The 20,601-nt window shown below is 38.3% G+C and overlaps 1 protein-coding gene across 1 annotated transcript in view; it reads left to right on the forward strand.

Annotated features, from left to right (window-relative positions):
* The window catches only part of LOC150085960 (dynein axonemal heavy chain 8-like), a 1,559,705-nt gene that overhangs the window by 413,528 nt on the left and 1,125,576 nt on the right, over window positions 1-20,601 (forward strand). The window contains exon 29 of the mRNA XM_090374756.1: window positions 6,338-6,400. Within this exon, the coding sequence (XP_090230882.1) occupies window positions 6,338-6,400 (63 nt within the window). The remainder of the gene's footprint in view (window positions 1-6,337; window positions 6,401-20,601) is intronic.

Consider the following 20,601-nt stretch of genomic DNA (forward strand, 5'->3'; position numbering starts at 1 on the left):
TAGATGTGCGGAAGTTTCCCTTTAGCCAGCAGGTAGTTGATTTTTGGAACATACTTCCATCTTTTATGTGGAAGTTGATGTGGAAGTTGATATCCTAAATAAATTTAAGGCTGAGCTGGACAGGTATTTGGAAACGAACAGAGTGATGAAATGGGAGCGAGTTTTTTTTTTGGCTGATGCTGCATAAGCTTACTTTCTTGCATCGTATGCCTCTGCTAATGCTAATGGTAGAGCATCAACTCTTTTCCAAATCTTGATTTTAATCTTTCCTTTTGTTTTTAATTGTTTATTTTGATTTGCAGAAACTTGACGACAGTTTCATTTATATTGATAACTTCCTCAAAGAAATAGTGGACGCACAAATTAAAATATTTTATATTGCTTGATTTTAATGTTTTCTTTCTGTTCATTTTCATATTTTTATATACACATTTGTGCTCTGCATGAAAAAATCAAATCTGAACAGCTACATTCTTTATTTTCATCAGTTATTTTTATCAGTTGAGTCCCCAAGTGATCACAATAAACGAAGTCCACTGTATTTTGAATAATTCAAGGAAGACTAAATGGGGATGATAGCATAAAGGCTTAATTGTCGGTACTCACCTCAGTATAAAATAATCCATCCTGTACAATCAGATTCATAATGCCATAAAATACAGTTCTTCACATGACGATTTAGTTACAGAACTTTAATATCTCATAAAGACATTTACTGCTAGACAATATCCCTTACAACTAATCTATCACATAATTTCTGTTGCCGAATACAGAATTAACAATCCGCACAATCAAAACACTAACCGGGATAATAAACAAAATACATGTATCGTCTCTCCCTTACCATTGTAGACTTGCTTGATAACTTTGCAAAGTATTTGACAATGATAATTTGTAAGCACTGATATAACTTGAACATTTTCTTCGTATAATAAATTAGGGTCTATGTTCAGTGCTTACAAAGAAACACACAGTTACTGTATATGCAACATCAATAATGTCGTTTGTGTAATCAAGTGTCAACCAGGATGAAACACATGCTATATCGGAATCACTATTGCGAAATACAGTACAATAAAAACTTCCAGCACATGCAGTTATTACCATTTTAATAGTTTCAAAACTGATCACGTCATCACTGAACTCACTCAATACATTCACTTCCATAATGATAACCCCCAAATTGATTCAGCTGTTCCTATTATTAATTTAAAATCCAGTTACAAAATTTTTCAATATTAGGCACTCGTTATAGAATGGTGTCGTCATAACACTAATTTTAATGTTTTAAATACAAAACTCCCAACAAATCTTTCACCAGTCTGGAACCTGACATATGTGAGTGAGGTTCCCATGTGTTTCGAAATGCATCAAGGGAAATCAGGACTCTTTAAATACATAGTTCTCCTTTTACCCATCTTTGCCAACTGAAGACATTTATGTGAAAGTCTCTCGTTACGACTGTTGGTTTATTAATACTTCACATTAATATTTCACATATGTAACAACGTGGAATAAGATGGTGCACTTCTTCTTCCGGGGAAAATCGTAACCACAGATATTTCATCCTTATTTATTAATTTTAAAAGAATTTTTAATCTGTATTCTAAATTAGTTTTAATCCTATTCCACCTTAACATCATGTAACAGAGCAGGCCAATTGAGGTGAGTACCGACAATTAAGTCTCATCCCCATTTAATCTAATTGATATACGGTACTTTAAGATGTTCTATTAATCACCTAATGCAAGGAAGTTAAAAAAAAAAAAAAAAAAAAAATCCAGTTCAATCACAATTTGCCCATTTCTGAAAACTAACATTTCAGCACTGAACCCTGTCAGAGCCTCTACCTTGGAAAGCAGCTTATTCCAGTGATCAATATCACTGTGCCAAAAACTTTCCTTCTAATCTCTCCAAAACTCTACATTGTGTTTCATTGTTTTTTTTCACCTGCTAATGGGAAAATACTTCACTAATTCATTCTATGTATTTCTTTAAGGGCCTTAAACACAACTATCAACTTTTGTTGATTTATTTAGTCTTCATGCTCTAATCCACATTTTCTGAGATGTTCCTAATAGCGACAACCCTTAGCACACTCTCAACCAATCTATTTGTCCTTCTTTGTTCTTGAGGCCTCATTTTCAGAAGGATATAAAGCTACTGAAACAAGTACAGAATAGGGCAATAAGATTGGTGGGGAGGGGGGCAATGGGTTGCTTTTATCAAGAAAGGTTTAAGTTCTACAAATTACAGCATCTGGAGACCAGGCACCTGTGAGGTAATCTGATTGAGATGTTTAAGGCTTTGAATGGTTTGAGCAAGCTCAGTGCTGATAGGAGTCTTCCTGTTTCCAAGATTATGAAAAGTACTTGAGTGAGCATAAATTCAAACTGAGGAAAGAGTTGCGGAACTTTTTTGAGTGAATGGGAAGTGTTTTTTTTTTTTTTTTTTGGCTGATGCTGTATAGCTTGCTTCCTTGCATTATATGCCACTACTAATGCTAATATATTGGAGGAGGTGGTCTCATCCAGCTGGTGCACCAGTTCACAGGTTATATCATGGTGGTTGGACGTGGTCCAGGCCTCCTGCATGTAAGGAAGGTAGACCAGCATCATACCCAAAGCAACCTAAGCAGAGTCCCCTTCTGCCCATGCGCAGTTTCCAGACTCCTGGCGAAAGGCAATCGTTCTTGCCTTTCCTAAGCCAGGAAAGGATCCAAAAGTCACCACCAACTATCATCCTATTGCTCTGACTAGCAGTCTGTGCAAAATTCTGGAGAGAATGGTTAATTCTCGTTTAATATGGTATTTAGAATCAAATGACCTTCTCTCCAGCATCCAGTGCAGCTTCCGAAGGAACCGGTCCACTTTGGACCATCCAATTAGATTGGAAGCATCCATCCGGGATGCTTTCCTAAAACGCAAACACTTGGTGTCGGTGTTCTTTGACATGGAGAAAGCGTATGACACAACTTGGAAATTTGGCATCTTAAAAGATCTGCATAGCCTTAGTCTTAGGGGGCAACTCCCAATTTTTATTAAAAACTTTCTAGCCAATCGATCTTTCCAAGTTCGTGTGGGATCCTCACTCTCTCCTTCCTTCAGTCAAGAGGAGGGGGCACCACAAGGATCAGTATTAAGTGTCACGCTTTTCGCCATCAAAATAAATTTAATCGCAGAACAACTTCCTCCAACTGTAAACAGTGCCCTCTATGTTGATGACTTTAGCATTTTTTGTCAGTCGTGCAACATGAGGGTTATTGAAAGACAACTGCAGAAAGCCATTGATAATCTGAATTTCTGGGCACTTGCTAATGGCTTCAGGTTCTCGCCGGAGAAGACCGTTTGCATACACTTTTGTCGTAAGCGTCATCTTCATCCTGAACCCGAATTAAGGCTCGGACAATATGCTATTCCAGTAGCAGCGAACATAAAATTCTTGGGACTCATATTTGATGAAAAACTGACCTTTTTGGATCATATCCATCAACTCCGCACAAAGTGCACACGTGGGCTTAATATTCTCCGCTAGCTCTCCTCTACATCTTGGGGAGCAGACCGATGTATCCTTCTTCAGCTTTACCGTGCACTTGTGCGATCCAAACTAGACTATGGGTCCCAGGTATATTCCTCAGCCAGAGACAGTGTCCTGCGATGGCTGGACCCCATCCATCATCAGGCCCTACGTATTGCTACTGGAGCATATCGCACATCTCCTGTCCAGAGTTTATACATTGAAGCAAACGAACCACCGTTATCGCTTCGACGTAAGCAGTTGTCTTTAAAGTACGCTTTAAAACTGAAATCCCTGCCAGACCATCCTACGTGGCCATTCGTTTTTGAGCCACGATGGGAAAATTTATACAATACCTGTAAGACTGCCAATCGTCCTTTTGGTATTCGTCTCCAAGAGCTACTCAAAGAACTCAATATCAAGGTAGACAAAGTTGCCCAAACACCAAAGCAACCCTCTCCACCCTGGCATGCTCATGTCCCGGCATGTGACTTGTCTCTTAGAAATTGGGGAAAGTTGGACACTCCATCATCTGTCTACCTGCAGCTTCATTCAGCACACCGAACTGAATATTCTGACTTCGTGCCAGTCTACACAGATGGTTCGAAGTCGGAATCAAATGTGGGATCTGCTGCTGTCTTTACAGACAGCACTACATCGGAGCAGATTCCCTCTGAATGCAGCATATTTACTGCAGAGCTGCAAGCTATAGTTAGCCTTGGATCACATTAGTGAATGCCAATACCAACGGTTCATTTTATATTCCGACTCGCTCAGCATGTTACAGGCTTTAATATCTGTAAGATATAATCCTCATCCAGTTCTGTCTAGTATCCAGCAGAAGATTCACTTCCTCCGTGGACGTGAATATGATATGTGCTTCTGCTGGATTCCCAGCCACATTGGGATTAGGGGAAATGATTTGGCTGACACCGCAGCCAAATCAGCAATCCCCAATAATAATCGCTGCCTGTCAGTCCCCTATACAGACTACAGGCAAACAATACAGCAGAAGATACATTCCCAATGGTAGGATTTGTGGAATGGACAGATTGGGAATAAACTATATCGTATAAAGCCTGTAATTGAACCTTGGCAGTCTAGTCTGCACAGGAATCGTAAGGAGGAAGTTGTTCTTGCCCGGACCCGCATAGGACATAGTCATTTGACTCATTCTTTTTTGCTGAGGGCTGATGACCCTCCTATGTGTGAGTCCTGTGGCACAATTTTATCAATTAGACACATTTTAATTGAATGTCCAGATTTTAGCAATATCCGTTTTACCGCTTTTAACCATCTGACTGAGCCATATACACTCAGTCAGATTTTATCTGACAATGACAATGTGTCTGCTGTTTTTAGCTTTTTAAAATCAATAAATATTTTTACTCGTATATAAAATTTTTACATTTTTCTTTTATATATTTGTTATACCTTTTGACATAGTGACCTAACTAATTAGGTCACTGAAAGTTTAAAATTTTTTATAAATGACCTGGTCTTGGCGCATTACAGCCTTAGTAGCTAATGCGCCAATAAAACCAAAACCAAACCAAACCAAACCAAACCTTCTGCCCATGCTGCACGAACAAAGCTAGAAAGATGGTCAAAGGAGATACTCCGTGGTAGACACTTCAGTGACCATTAAGATCACAGATAAAATGGCTTCCAATGTATGGCTCATGAGCAGGATGCTCTTCCTCGAGACTGAAGGATTCATGCTCGCCATCAAGGATGTACCAGGTAATCAACACCAGAATCTATAGAAAATAACTTGCCAAGGAGCTTTGAGTGTCAGATGACACATGTTGACAGTACCACCTGGCCTCAGAAACGATCTAACGCATCACTGCGGGATGCAAGGTGATCATACACTTGTAGACCCATACACTTATAGACACGACCAGGTAGCAAGGATAATACATCAGAAGCTAGCAAGGAAATACCAGTTGATCAAAGAAAGTGTACCGTATTCAAGTGTGAACCCCAGGCAGTATACCAGAGACCCCCAACCCACAAGCTGTACCGAGACCACGCAATAATAATGGACAAAATAATCCCACACAGCAGACTGGACATAACTCTTGTGGACAAGAAGGAAAAGGCTACCTATCTGATATACATAGCAGTGTTCAATATTGGCAACTCCAGAAGACCCATGAGGAAAAGATCGGGAAGCACATGGAGCTCAGACAGGAGACAAAGAGGTGTGGCATATGATCTTCCCGATTATCACATCAACCACCAGTATCGTGCCAAAGACCCTATATAATAGCCTAGCATCAATAGGTCTCCAAGAGACCTATTGATGCTAGGCTGTTATATAGGGTCTGGAGTTCCTGCAAGGAACTCCAGAAAGTTCAATTCTGAACATCTGTAGGATAGTTGGAGTTCACCAAACATAACAACCACCCCTGTATACTTGGTAGAAGTACTCCCATGGGGTGGAAACCCCTAATCAGGAGAATTAATACGAGTAGTAATAATAATAATAATAATAATAATAAGAAGAAGCATTTATTCTCAATTCGCTGTCCATGTTTATTATTTCATATTTATTAAGAGTATTTCTTTATTTTGTTAGTGCTATGTTAAAGTTATTTACTTAATGATATATGCTTTTATGATATCATCCATTTATTAAAGCTTTCATATGTTTTGTTCTTTTTTTGTTATTATTTATAAAAATAATAATCAAAGAAAATAATAATTATAAAATTATTATTTGATTTCTTGGATATTTACCATTTATTTGATTCTTTATCATTTATTGACCATATCTTATCACCAGTGCATTCCAAATCATTTAATTATTTTGCAGGGTGGACCAATGGTTGAAGGTATTTCATCTGATGAGGCAAGCAAAAGACTGGATGTGTTCGTTGTGAGTATCAGTAACATAAAATAATGTACTTATTAGTTAATATTCTGCTGATTTGAAATAAATAGATAAATTCATGAAATTCATTCATTTTATGATAATATAGTATGCATCTTTCAGTTTCATTTAAAAAAGTGTTTAAGAAATATTTTGCAGTTTCAAGAAGCATGCTTAAAAGTATTATAACCATTTGTTTTAAATAATTTAAACAAAACATTTTAAATTTTAAAATGTTTTGTTTTGTTTTAAATTGAAGTCTACATATTAAAGATTAAAATGTAGTTTTAAACATCTTTATTAATATAAATTGTTGTATATATTATAAATCTATTATAAATTGTTTTCTTTTAAAAAATGTGACAGCGTTTCTCCTGCCATACTGAATAATGAATTTTCTAAATTTGTCCTTTGAGCAATAGATAAGAAATGGAAAGTGAGAAAATACATTATTAAATGTGACTATATATATATATATATATATATATATATATATATATAGTTACACATATATATATATATATATATGATTCAATGTGTATATATATGATTCAATATATACAGGGTGTTTTGAAAATGGTGGTTAATAATTTAAAGTCGAAAAAACAGTCCCAGTGAACATTGGGCTTCAAATGAACCGTTTTCGAGATAATTCACATTTTCTGTTAAGATCCGCTACTGACTATGGGAGAACTAGTTTAGCAAAAAGCTATGAATTCTTTGCTAAGGGTGGTTTTATTAAACATCAGATAATACATTTTTAATTTTTTTGCTTCAACACCACCGGATTTTATAGATGTTACATGTTACAGGATATTACAAAAGGTGTTCAAAATGCTGTCCTTGCATCCATACACAGCTTTGTAGTCTTCTCTGCATTGAGTTGCGAATCCTCTCAGGCATTCCTGGGTCATTTCTGATTTGCTGAAAGGCTCTTTCAACCCGATACTGCGATTCCTCAGCTGTGTTAATGTCAATAGTGTACACCATGTTTTTACATGACGCCAGGTACAAAATTTATAGGATTTAAGTCTGGTGATCTGGGGGGCCACATTACAGGCTCACCTCTACCATCCACCATTGACCATACCTTCTAGTTAGATACCAAGTCACAACTCGAGAAAAATGTGCCAGTGTACCCTCATGCATTAACCACATGTTCTGGCATTGCTGGAGAGGAACATTATCATCATCAAGGTGGTCTGGGAGAATATTCTGCAGGAACTGAAGGTACAGCTCTCCTGTTTGGCAGAGAGTGTGGTCCAATTAGATGGTCTCCTAGTAGTCCTGCCCAGACATTCAACGAGAAACATTGCTGATGTTGTGACTCATAAATTGTATTAGGATTTTTGTTGGACCAAACATGACAGTTATGAAAATTAAAAATACCATCATGAGTAAACCCAGCTTCGTTAGTGAACAAAATGTTGTTTAAAAATTAGGGGTTCAGGACACACCGTTGTTGCATCCACTGGCAGAAGTTCACTCTGGTAGTCTGTATTGCTGAGACCTTGTACATGCTGGATATGGTAGGGGTACAGTAATTGGCGATGTAAAATTCGCCACACACTGCTATGACTCAGTACATGCTCTTGCAAAGCAATCCTCCTTGTCGAAGTTCCTGGATTTTGTTCTATTCTTTCTAATACCTTTTTCTCAACATCAGGTGTTATGCTTCTGGGTCTACCTGCTCATACTCCATGTGTGAAGTACCCATGTTTTCTAAGGCATTGATGTACCCTGATGAATGTGTGCTTGTTGGGCTGCCTTCGGTGGGGAAATGCTTCTTGGTATAAACGTGCAGCCTCGAGTGCACTGTTGTTGGCTTTACCATTCTTGAAGTGCATGTCTGCATACTCTTCGTTGCTTTAACCTCTATCCATGTTGACTATTATTATTGTTATAATAATAATAATAGAGAAAGAGAGAGAGAGAGTCAGAAGTAGAAAGGAATCACCAAGAAAGAGAAGAATGATGATATCCAGCTCAGGACCCTGGGTGTGCCAAGCCCATACTCACCAGATGTGAGTCCCTGGGAGTATGCCTGCTACTTCTCAGAGTGTTGAGAAAGGGGAAAGGGAGAGAATGAGCATAACTTAACCTAAACAAACAAGTCAGTGGTGGATCCCAACTCTGTACAGTTCACCTTGTCAGTGGTGGATCCCAACTAGAAATGTGCAATATCTTGAAAACAATGCACTTAAGGATCATGTTTACTACATTTTTTTTGCATTTTGTCTGTACAGTTCACCTTTAAAATATTGACCATCACTTTTGAAACGTTGTTGTTGTTGTTGTTGTTGTTGTTGTTTGATTTTTAGGAGCATTAGCAACTAAGGCCATATTGCTCCGGGATATGCGGTGGTCAGTCCCTGACCTTTCCGCATCCTTCGTATTTGGTGGTGACGGGCTCGAACCCCGGTCTAATCAAGAAGCGTGTGCTGCGCACTGCTGCTCCTTCCCACCTGGCTACGGAGGTGCCCCTTTTGAAACGCCATGTATATATATGTCATATGTTATGACAGATGTATTATGTATTGAGAATAATAAGTAGTCATATTCATAAAAATCTTAAATTAGAAATGATTTCATCAGCTAGAAATATCAAAACTAGTCTCCTTGGGTGAACAGTTAACCCTCTGATGCAAGTACCTTGGTGTTAACTATGCCAGAGCAGTTTTTTTTTTTCTCTAATTGGAACAAAATCTGTGTGGGTGACATCAATGCTAATTTATGAATTCCTTAGTTATTGTGTTCACAATTGATCACCTTATTGTATTCTTATTGAAGAATTTTGGTTATTAAAAAAAAAAAAAAAAAAAAACTCAAGTGTTTTCTTAGACCTGTTCATGCATATTAATTATCTTGTGTTGAAAAACAAGAATTTAAAATTAGCAGCATCCTGCCCATCCAGTTACTGAATCAGGCACATTTGATCCATGTGTCCCAGTGGAAACACAACTTTGCTTCAGATATTTTTACATCTCTTAGTGGCAGACCATTTATTGCAGTGCGAAATTTATATGATTTTAGTTTCTTTTACATTTCTTTTGCTGCAGTGAAGGTAACATCAAATTTTGGCCTTTTTAACACATGAAAAACATGTCTAAACTGTTTTTTTTTTCCTTTATCTTTATCAGATTATGATAGAGGGCCAACACTTAAGACATATTATTTAGATTTATTTTAAAAAATAATCAAAAATATAAGCTTTTAATATGCAAAATAGATTATTCACAGTCGTGTTCATATTAGTTTGAAAATAAAGGGTCACCTCAAAAAGTGAAAAACTTTAAAATTTTCCATGCAAATTATAAGATTATAAAATGGTATATTTTGTTAGTTGTTAGTTATTTGGTTTTTAGGAGCATTATCAACTAAGGCCATATTGCTCTAGGATATGCGGTGGTCATTCCCTGACCTTTCCACATCCTCTGTATTTGGTGGTGATGGGCGCGAACCCCGGTCTAAACAAGAAGCGTGTGCTACACACTGCTGCTTCTTCCCACCTGGCTATGGAGGCGCTGGTATATTTTGTTCCAAGGTGTGTTGTGTCTGTCAGTTAGAAGAAAATCTGCATGCCCTTCAGAGAGTTAATGAGAACACTGTCTGAAACTCTTTCAAGACCACATCATTCTGGCTCTTTAAAACATGGAAGTGAACATATTAGTGAACAATTTTCCAATAAAATGGGCCAAGACCACATCTGGCAAATATAGTTGTTCATTTCCTGAAGGAATATCTAATGATAGAATAATCACTAATCATTATCCAATAAGATATGGGATTGGATGGCCTTGGCCACCATATTTGCCAGACTGAATCCCTTAATTATTTACTGAAGGAAAGTGTGAAATAGCAAAATCACTATGGATGAAAGTTGGGTGTTTGCTTATGGCCCTGAGACCAAGGTGGAATCATCTGAATGGCACCCAAAAATGTCCCCACAGCCCAAGAAGTCTTATGCAAAAAAATCCAACGTCGAGGCAATGCTAATCTTTTTTTTTTCCATGAAAAAATTGAAGTGTGAAGCTGCATCTATTGTGGAGCATATCTCTGAAGGAACACAGATCTCAATTATGGGGAACTTTAATTAACACTGAATGTTCTTGGATGCACAGGAAGCAAATATAGAATATGTTTTTGTTTGAGTCATAAACTACCATGTGTTAACCTGTTTAATGACACCAAGCTCTCCATTGTTAGTACAAGTCAGTGTGAGAAAGGTTTTTTTTTTTTTTTTTTTTTTTTGCTGGCGCTTTATGCTTTATAAGCTTGCTTTCAAGACTGTTGCATCTTTTCTTTGATTCTTACTTTGTAGAGAAACATTTTGGGAGATTTCATTTGTATTCATTAACATTTTAAAAAATAATACTCAGAATAGTTTTACAAATTTTAACCCGTCAGTAGTTGCATGGCCTTTCATAAAATTAGTCATGTGGAGGACTATATCCTCCAATTTAAAAATAATTTTTATGCTTGTAGATTTCTTTTTTCTTTGTGATCAAAGAATAGCTGTTTTTTTGGTAATCTTGGAGGCATGATATACAACTTTCAAATTTATGGAAGGAAAATCACTATCACGAATAGCTAAAATATTAACCAATTATATAAATATTAAGCAAAAAAATGAGGAAAATAGTGAAAATCTAAGCACGTCAACTGGAGTAGAGTGAAATGTTTCTTTAATTTCTTAAGAAACACAGATGGTACTTCCTGTACCACTTCTTCAGTGAATTGCCATCCTTGTTACACTTTAGCTTCGTGTGTGTGTATACGCATGCATGTGGGCATGCACACAAGTACAGAATAAAAGAAATGGTTCAAGAAATTTCTGTGTATAATCTTCTTACTCATTTCCTTCTATAAATTAAAGACAGATTTCACTCTACATACTTTTTTTCACTATTCTCCAAAATAATAACTGCTTTGCATTTTATTGCCAAAAAGGAGCAAACATGGATCAAAATGCGTTTCCGCCTCTAGAGCCGACAAGCTCTCAGCCAGAATTAGACATTGAACATAACACATCGCAACCCAAGAGGTTGAAAACTACTTTCTCAGCATCAGATTGTCCTGCATTTCTTATAATGCACTCTCTTGCAGATCAGCCCCTCAGTAAGCTCTCTCCATTCCTTATCCAGTAACACCAGGTGCCTCCGTAGCCAGGTGGGAAGGAGCAGCAGTGCGTAGCACATGCTTCTTGATTAGACGGGGATTCGAGCCCATCACCACCAAATACGGAGGATGCGGAAAGGTCAATTAATGACCACCACATATTCCCGGAGCAATATGGAATTAATTGCTAATGCTCCTAAAACCAAAATAACATAACCGGTAACACCTGAAAAGTCTGGCAGGATCTCCTAAGACAGTCAAGATACTGCAATCAGGGGACTTTATAGTGAACCATAAACATTCAGAGAAACTGCTAAAACTTACAAGCTTTGCTGGAATTCCAGTAAAAGTTTTTCCCCATGCAACCATCCAGCTGGGATCTATTGAATGTCGTGGAGGAGGAGATAACACAAGCGCTTCAAGATCAAAATGTCATTGCTGTGAAAAGAATTATGGTTAAAAGAGAAAATACACTCACACCTAAAAGGAATATTATTCTAACCTTTAGCATGCCAAATCTACCACCATTGATAAAAGCAGGCTATCTATTTTGCTGCATTAGATCATTTATTCCTAACCCATTGAGATGTTTTAAGTGCCGAAAATATGGCCACTCTCAAATGGCATGCAGAGGAATCCATGTTGTCCTAATTGTGGGTCCTTTGAACACAAAGTGACTGTTTGGCAAAAAGAAATGACTTGTTCCATCTGTAAAGGAAACCATCCTGCTTATTCAAGGACATGTGACAGATGGAAAACTGAAAAGAAAATCGTTAAATATAAGATCGAAAATAAAGTAAGCTTTAAAGAAGCACGGAAATTAATTGCTCCCAGTATAAATAATTGTACATTTGCTAATATTGCGCAAAAATATCAATCAGTGGCCATCCAAACTGATATTACAGTCCCTTCAAACACCTCAGTCTCTTACTGGGCTCAGACTGTTCTCTCTGAGCAACAGTCCAATATCCTGAAACTGTTGAACCAGGCAAATAATACTGCACTTACCGTACCAGCTATATCTCCTTCTCCTCCCCAAGTGAGTCCATCTACATTGAATAATCAAAGCTCAAATTTAAAAAAGAATATCCAAGAAACATCTATGGATACAGTTGACTCATCCAGACAAGAAGACCCAATCCTAGAATTATATGTGGAAGAAGATATGGACACTAGTCGGCCATTCTTCTCAAAAAAAAAAAAAAAAAACAAACCAAAGCCTGAACGCCATAAGCCAGCCACATTAAAGAAACAGTCAGATACAGCTTCTTCTACTAAACACCAGTAATGCCTTACATTCTACAATGGAATTGTAGAGGATATCTTAGCAACCTTAATGATATTAAAGTCTTAATTAGCCACTACTCTCCAGTTGGTTTCTGTCTACAAGAAACCTACCTAACATCTTAAATTTCTATCGACATAAAGAACTTGAAGTGGGATTTACTCAAGGAGGTAACTACCATCAGAGGTAAAGGGAAGGGTTTTTGTTTTCGTAAAGGCGACTATGATGGTCTGAGACAGTATTTAAATTCTATAAAGTGGGACCAACTGATGATGTTACCAACAGCAAACTCAAAATGGGAAGCATTCAAGGAACTAATCTTGGAGGCTACCAGGCTTTACATACCAACTAAGAAATATTGTTCAAGGTTTAGGCCTAAATGGTTGTCATATGAACTAATGAGACAAGTAGCAGAGAAGAAAAATGCATGGAAGCCTATGATAGATATACGTTGGTCTGTAACCAAGTCACAAAGGAGATTAGGCAGGCAAAGGCAGACTACGAAAAATCCTTGGCAAACGATGCAAAGAAAAACAGAAAAGAGTTCTTTACCTATTTAAACTCAAGAAGGAAAGGGATGAATCAGATTGGTCCACTGGATATTGATGGTTCAACAGTTGAGGATCCTGCTCAGGTGACTAACAATCTAAATGAGTATTTTGCATCTACATTCTCTCATGAGGAGTTATTCAGGAAGGAGAATGATGCAGGTAAAGTAAACATTGGCAGTGAGCTGGATGATTTTGTAATAACTGAGAGGAAAGTGGAGGAGAGATTGTTGAGGATAAACATAAAAAAGGCACCTGGGGTGGATGGGATCTATCCAGTTATATTAAAGGAGGCAGCAAAGGAAGTAAGCAAACACCTAGCCATAATTATGAGAGCTTCTTTGGACTCAGGGGAGGTACCCATAGACTGGAGATGTGTAAATGTAACCCCAATTCACAAAGGAGGATCAAAGGCTGACACAAGTAATTATAGACCTGTTAGTTTAACTTCTGTTCCAGGTAAATTAATGGAGGCACTGGTTAAAGAAGCACTGCAGGATCATCTAGACAAGAATTCAGTTATAGCTCAGACGCAGCATGGTTTTGTTAAGGGCAGGTCTTGCCTGACCAATTTGATTGGATACTATGATGTAGTCACAAAAGAACTGGATGCAGGGAATAACTTTGATATTATATATTTGGATCTTAGAAAGGCTTTTGATACTGTTGCACATGGAAGACTGCTGCACAAATTGGAGCAGTGTGGCATTGGAGGCAAATTGCTGCTATGGATAAGGGGATGGTTGAGTGGCAGAAGACAGAGTGGTAATCAATGGACACTGCTCAACGTGGACTAATGTTATTAGTGGAGTTCCTCAGGGTTCAGTGTTGGGTCCGTTGTTGTTTTCAGTGTTTATGAATGATATTGATGATGGGATATCAAGTTTAATGTCCAAGTTTGCAGATGATAAAAAGGTTGGCAGGGTTGTTAAGGACACCACTGATGCTATGCTGCTGCAACAGGATCTGGAAAGGTTGAACAGATGGGCTGAGAGGTGGCAAATGAAGTTTAACATTGACAAATGTAAAGTACTACATATGGGAAACAGTAACCCCAGAGCAACGTATCAACTCTGCGGTACTACACTGACAGTGGTGGAGAATGAAAAGGACCTGGGGGTAATTGTGCAGGCAGATATGAAGTTCTCTGAGCAGTGCAGACGAGCTGCAAGAGTAGCTCGTGGAGTATTGTCAATGATATACAGGAATTTTTTCAGCAGGGATAAGGAGGTGATTATTCCCTTGTATAAGGCAATGGTTAGGCCACATCTTGAGTACTGTATACAGGTCTGGAGGCCTCATTTCAAGAAGGATGTAGAGCTGCTGGAACGGGTACAGAGAAGGGCAACAAGATTAGTGAATGGAACAAAGGGTTGCTCTTACGAAGAAAGGCTTAAGTTTTGCAAATTACAGAGTCTGGAGACTAGGCACCGGCGAGGTGATCTGATAGAGGTGTATAAGGCTTTGAATGGTTTGAGCATGCTCAATGCCAATGGCATCCTTCATCTTGCTCAGAATAATCAGCTCAGAGGGCATAAATTCAAATTGAGGAAGGACGGATGTCGGATAGATGTGCGGAAATTTGCCTTTGGCCAGCGGGTGGTTGGTTGGTGGAACCGACTTCCATCACTTGTTGTTGAAGTTGATAGCCTAAACAAATTTAAGGCTCAACTGGACAGGTATTTCGAGTGAACGGAGGGGTGAAATGGGAGTGGTGTGTTTTTTTTTTTTTTTTTTTGGCTGATGCTGAATAAGCTTGCTTTCTTGCATCATATGCCTCTACTAATGCTAATGCTAACTATTCTATCTATCGACAAGAGCGTGATACTTCAATTGCAGCCTGTGGGAGCCGTGGCCATTTTGGTCTGTACAAAAATCCCGACCAAACAAATTGTTTCGCAAACTGAAATTGAAGTTGTTGCCGTACGTTTGATAGCCCAGATTGCATTAACAATAGTATCAGTCTATCTCCCACCAAGTCATACCTTCTCTTACCAAGATCTTGAAAATCTTCTAATGCAGTTACCTTCCCCTGTCTGTCTCTTGGGGGGGATTTCATTGGCCACCACCCCTTATTGGGATTGACTAAATTAGATAGACATGGCCGACTAATTGAAACCTTTCTGGAGAAACAAAACCTTACTGTTCTTAATACTGGTGGACCCACTCACATACAATTACCAGCTGGACAAACTTCTGCATTCAATCTATCATTATGCTCTCTGATTCTGTTTCCAATCATGGAATGGTCTGCTATGGATGATCCCATGGGAAGTGACCATTTTCCAATAATTTGCAAGCTGCTCACTACCCAACTATCATTATCACAACCCTGTAGGAAATGGTAATTCTCTCAAGCCAATTGGGTCATATCAGTCTGGATAAGAAATTTATACGAACGCAGCCGATAGATGAAGCCACAGATTATATCACGTCACACCTATTATCTGCAGCTAAATGCTCAATTCCATTGCCGAATCCTCCTTCCCAATGGCACCATAATTATTGGTGGAATGAAGAATGCACAAAACAAAGGAGTTAAACAATAAGCGTGGAATTCTTTTCGTAGATCTCCATCCTCAGTTAATATTATTAACTATAAGAAGCTAGGGACAAAAGCACATCTCACACAAAGATAAGCCATAAAGAATTCCTGGATTCGGTTTGCATCTACCATAAATAGAAACACTAACTCTAGGTTAATGTGGAAGAAAATTAGGCAGATTTCCAGCAAATTTCCAACCACCCCTTCCCCAATTCTTTCATGGAATGGACAAAGAGCTCTCTGCTCCTGAGGACATTGCAAATGCCTTGGGCACAACCTTTGCCCAAGTTCCAGGGCATGAACTTACTCTCTGGATTTACAGAAAATTAAGACCATGTTTGAACAGCAATCCATGAATTTTCGAACCTCTGTACTCCTTCCGTATAATCAGCCACTTCAATATTCTTAACTAATACATGCTATCAAAACAACATGCAATAGTGCCTCTGGGCCAGATGGAATATATTATATCATGTTACAACATCTTGAAGAAAAAATTTTAAAAATACTGCTGGTCTTCTATAACCGAATCTTTCTTGAAAACCTTTACTGCACCTCTAGGCACCATGCCACAATTCTGGCCTTTTTGAAACCTCGAAAAGATCTTACCAGTCTGTACAGTTATAGACCAATTTCCCTCTCCAGTTGCCTCAGACAGTTACTTGAAAAAATAATCAACTTTGTTTGGATCATAGAAGCGCAACGTCTTCTCAGTAATAATCAGCATGGATTTCGTCCGAACAGGTCCACCTTAGATCTCGTGATCAGAGCTGAGTCTGCAATTCGTAATGCCTTTGTAAAAAATTAACACTTTTTTATGGTTTCCATAGACATAGAGAAGGCATTTGACACTACCTGGCATCATAGCATTCTCAATGACCTCCATGCTCTTGGTCTACGAGGCAACCTGCCTATATTCATCACGAACTTCCTCCAGACTCGTTCATTCCAAGTTCGATACCACAACTCGCTTTCCAAGACATTTTTACACGAAGGAGTACCACAGGGGTCTGTACTGAGTGCAACCCTTTTTGCCCTTAGAATCGAATACTGTTCCAAATACTGTTCAGACATACCTTTACACTGACGATCTCTCTATTTCTTACATTCTCAGTACATGAGATCCATTGAACGGCAATTACAGATATCCCGGAATAAAGTCCAAAGGTGGGCAGTGTGCAATGGCTATCATCTGTCACAGCAGGAAACCGTTGCAATTCATTTTTGCAATCAATGTAAATTACATACAGATCCTGAACTTCAGTTGTCAAACTCTACCATTCCAGTGACTGACAACATCAGATTCTTGGGATTAATCCTTGAAAGGAAGTTAAATTTGTTTGAGCACATTAAATTTGTGTGTGCTACCTGCCTCAGAAAGCTGAATATACTAAAAGCTTTATCTTTTTGCTGCTCCTATATAGAGCATTGATCAGATCCCGTTTGGATTATGGTGCTCGAATCTATGATTCTGCCCGAAAGAGTACATTCCACTGGCTGGAATCTATGCAACATAGTGCATTGAGGATTGCTCTTGGTGCTTTCAGGACATCTCCTACCCATAGTTTATATATTGGAGATCATGAGCCCCCTGCTTCCACAGGAAAACACTACTTCTTTGGACTTGGGAGGTACCCATAGACTGGAGATGTGCAAATGTGACCCCCAATTCACAAAGGAGGATCAAAGGCTGACACAAGTAATTATAGACCTGTGAGTTTAACTTCTGTTCCAGGAAAATTAATGGAGGCACTGGTTGAAGCACTGCAGGATAATCTAGACAAGACTTCAGTTATAGCTCGGACACAGCATGGTTTTGTTAAGGGAAAGTCTTGCCTGACCAATTTGATTGGATACTATGATGCAGTCACAAAAGAATTGGATGCAGGCAATAACTTTGTTATATATATGGCTCTTAGCAAATGTTATATATTTGGATCTCAGAAAGGCTTTTGATACTGTTGCACATGGAAGACTGCTGCACAAATTGGAGCAGTGTAGCATTGGAGGCAAATTGCTGCTATGGTTAAAGGGATGGTTGAGGGAGAGAAGACAGAGTGGTAATCAATGGACACTGCTCATCGTGGACTAATGTTATTAGTGGAGTCCCTCAGGGTTCAGTGTTGGGTCCATTGTTGTTTTCTCTATTTATAAATGATATTGATGATGGTATAACAAGCTTAATGTCCAAGTTTGCAGAAGATACAAAGGTTGGCATGGTTGTTAAGGACACTACTGACACTATGCTGCTGCAACAGGATCTGGAAAGGTTGAGCAGATGGGCTGAGACGTGGCAAATGAAGTTTAACATTGACAAATGTAAAGTACTACATATGGGAAACAGTAACCCCAGAGCAATGTATCAACTCTGTGGTACTACACTTGACAGTGGTAGAGAATGAAAAGGACCTGGGGGTAATTGTGCATTTCTGAGCAGTGCATATGGGCTGCAAGAGTAGCTCATGGTGTCTTGTCAATGATATACAGGAATTTTTCTAGCAGGGATAAGGAGGTGATTATTCCCTTGTGTAAAGCAATGGTCAGGCCACACCTCGAGTGCTGTATACAGGTCTGGAGGCCTCATTTCAAGAAGGATGTGGAGCTGCTGGAACGAGTACAGAGAAGAGCAACAAGATTATTGAATGGAACATAGGGTTGCTCTTATGAAGAAAGGCTTAAGTTTTGCAAATTACAGTGTCTGGAGACTAGGCACCGGCGAGGTGATCTGATAGAGGTGTATAAAGCCTTGAATGGTTTCAGTATGCTCAATGCCGATGGGATTCTTCCTCTTGCTCAGAATAATCACCTGAGAGGGCATAAATTCAAATTGAGGAAAGACAGATGTAGGATAGACGTGCGGAAATTTGCCTTTAGCCAGTGGTTGGTGGAACAGACTTCCATCCCTTGTCGTGGAAGTTGATAGGCTAAATAAATTTAAGGCTCAGCTGGACAGGTATTTCAAACGAATTATTATTGCTTATTTTATAGAACTCAGCAGCTGTAGCTTTCATATATTCTTTGTCAACACCACTGCAGCCACATTCTTGCAATTTTGCCATTAAATTACGAACAGAGTGGGGAAGAAACAAAGTACTTTGTTTCAAGGCCAAATTGTCTTTAAGTTGATTTATTTCCTTCATGACTTCAATTACAGAAATACTCTGACCCTTGATCTTTAACACAGCTTGATGGATGCATAAAAAAAAAGCCATAATTCAGAGTTAGGGTTTTCAAGAAAGGTTCTCAATATGTTTGGACATTTATTGATACTCAAAAAGTAGTTTTTTAATGGCTTGTACAGTTTGAAAACTCTTTCAATATCAGGCATAAGTGCAAGCCACCTTATTTTACTATAGCCTAGCAATTTGTGATACTCTGTGGTAACTTCATTACAAAATTCTTTCAGAGCTACCACATGAACACTATAGATCTAAAAATGTGAATACATTTTCACAATAACGCATTCAAAGTCTACAGGTAGACAGTCTGCGGCAGTTTTCTTTGTCAACACCACTGCAGCCACATTCTTGCAATTTTGCCATTAAATTATGAAATTTATCTCTCGGAAGAACATCAATTTAATTAATGTTCTTCTGAGAGATAAATTTAGTTTTGCATAAACATTGTTGACACCCCGTCTTTTCAATCCGCCAAAATTTCAGTTAGCATTATCTTCATAAAATGCCACGATTTTTGAAGTCAAATTATTTTCTGTCAATATTTTCATTAGATAATTGACAATAACATCTGATGTTTCGCCCATTCCGTCTTGAAATTCTAAAAGTTTGACTTGTGTGCCTTCGTATGGTAAAAAGAAGCAAACTAAAACAGGGAATATTTTCTTGGACCCGTGGTTTGAAGCATCAGTTAATATAGTAACACAGTTGCATTTGCTGAGGTGATCTTTTAATTCACCTATTACTATTGGCGCTAACACATTTACAACAATAGCTTCTGTTTTCGTACGAGCACATCTAAATTTCTGTTCAAAACATGTTTGAATTAACTTAGAAGCAGAATCATTTGAGCGAAAACTGTGGTTCTCTTGCACCGTATGATAAGCCCAGGCGCCTTCCGTCGCAGCAACTTCCAGATCTTTTGAAGTTGGTGAATTCGTTTTCTTAAAAAAATTAAGTATCGAAGAACTTTAAGTAGCAGCAAGATCAGAATTTTTATGTTTTCTGATCTTAAATGTTGGTTAATATCGCTGGCACCTCCATGGGCTATGCTAAATTCTGTACGACAATTTTCACATCTGACGTCCGATGGAGTAATTTTTTGCTTTATAAATGGGTACTTAGTTTCTAAGTTAACATTAAAAGTGCACTTGCATTTAGACATTGTTAAAATGAAGGGTTCGTGTACAAAAAATTTAAATTGACTACAGTAACACACGTCGATAAAAAAAAAAAAACAATCAATTGTCAAGAAAGATGCGCGAGCCGTCTATCTACGCGTACTCTCAACCCAGGAGCAAGCGAGCTACCAAGCTTCTGACCGACTTACATACGTGTGAGACGTATTGTCATGCAATCATTGCCGCCCTACTAGGCACTACCGTCGGATGATTTTTTGATTTTTCGCGCCTTTTTTGAAATTGTTACCGTGGGTTGCTCTCTTTCTGAAAATGGGACATTTTGGCATCCCGAAGCTGTGCTTGGGGACAACGGGATGATCCCGTTCAAAATGGGATGCATGGTCACGTTAGACA

Source organism: Mastigoproctus giganteus, chromosome 5 (assembly GCF_048544385.1).
Source record: "Mastigoproctus giganteus isolate SK-2022 chromosome 5, ASM4854438v1, whole genome shotgun sequence".
Lineage (NCBI taxonomy): Eukaryota > Metazoa > Arthropoda > Arachnida > Uropygi > Thelyphonidae > Mastigoproctus > Mastigoproctus giganteus.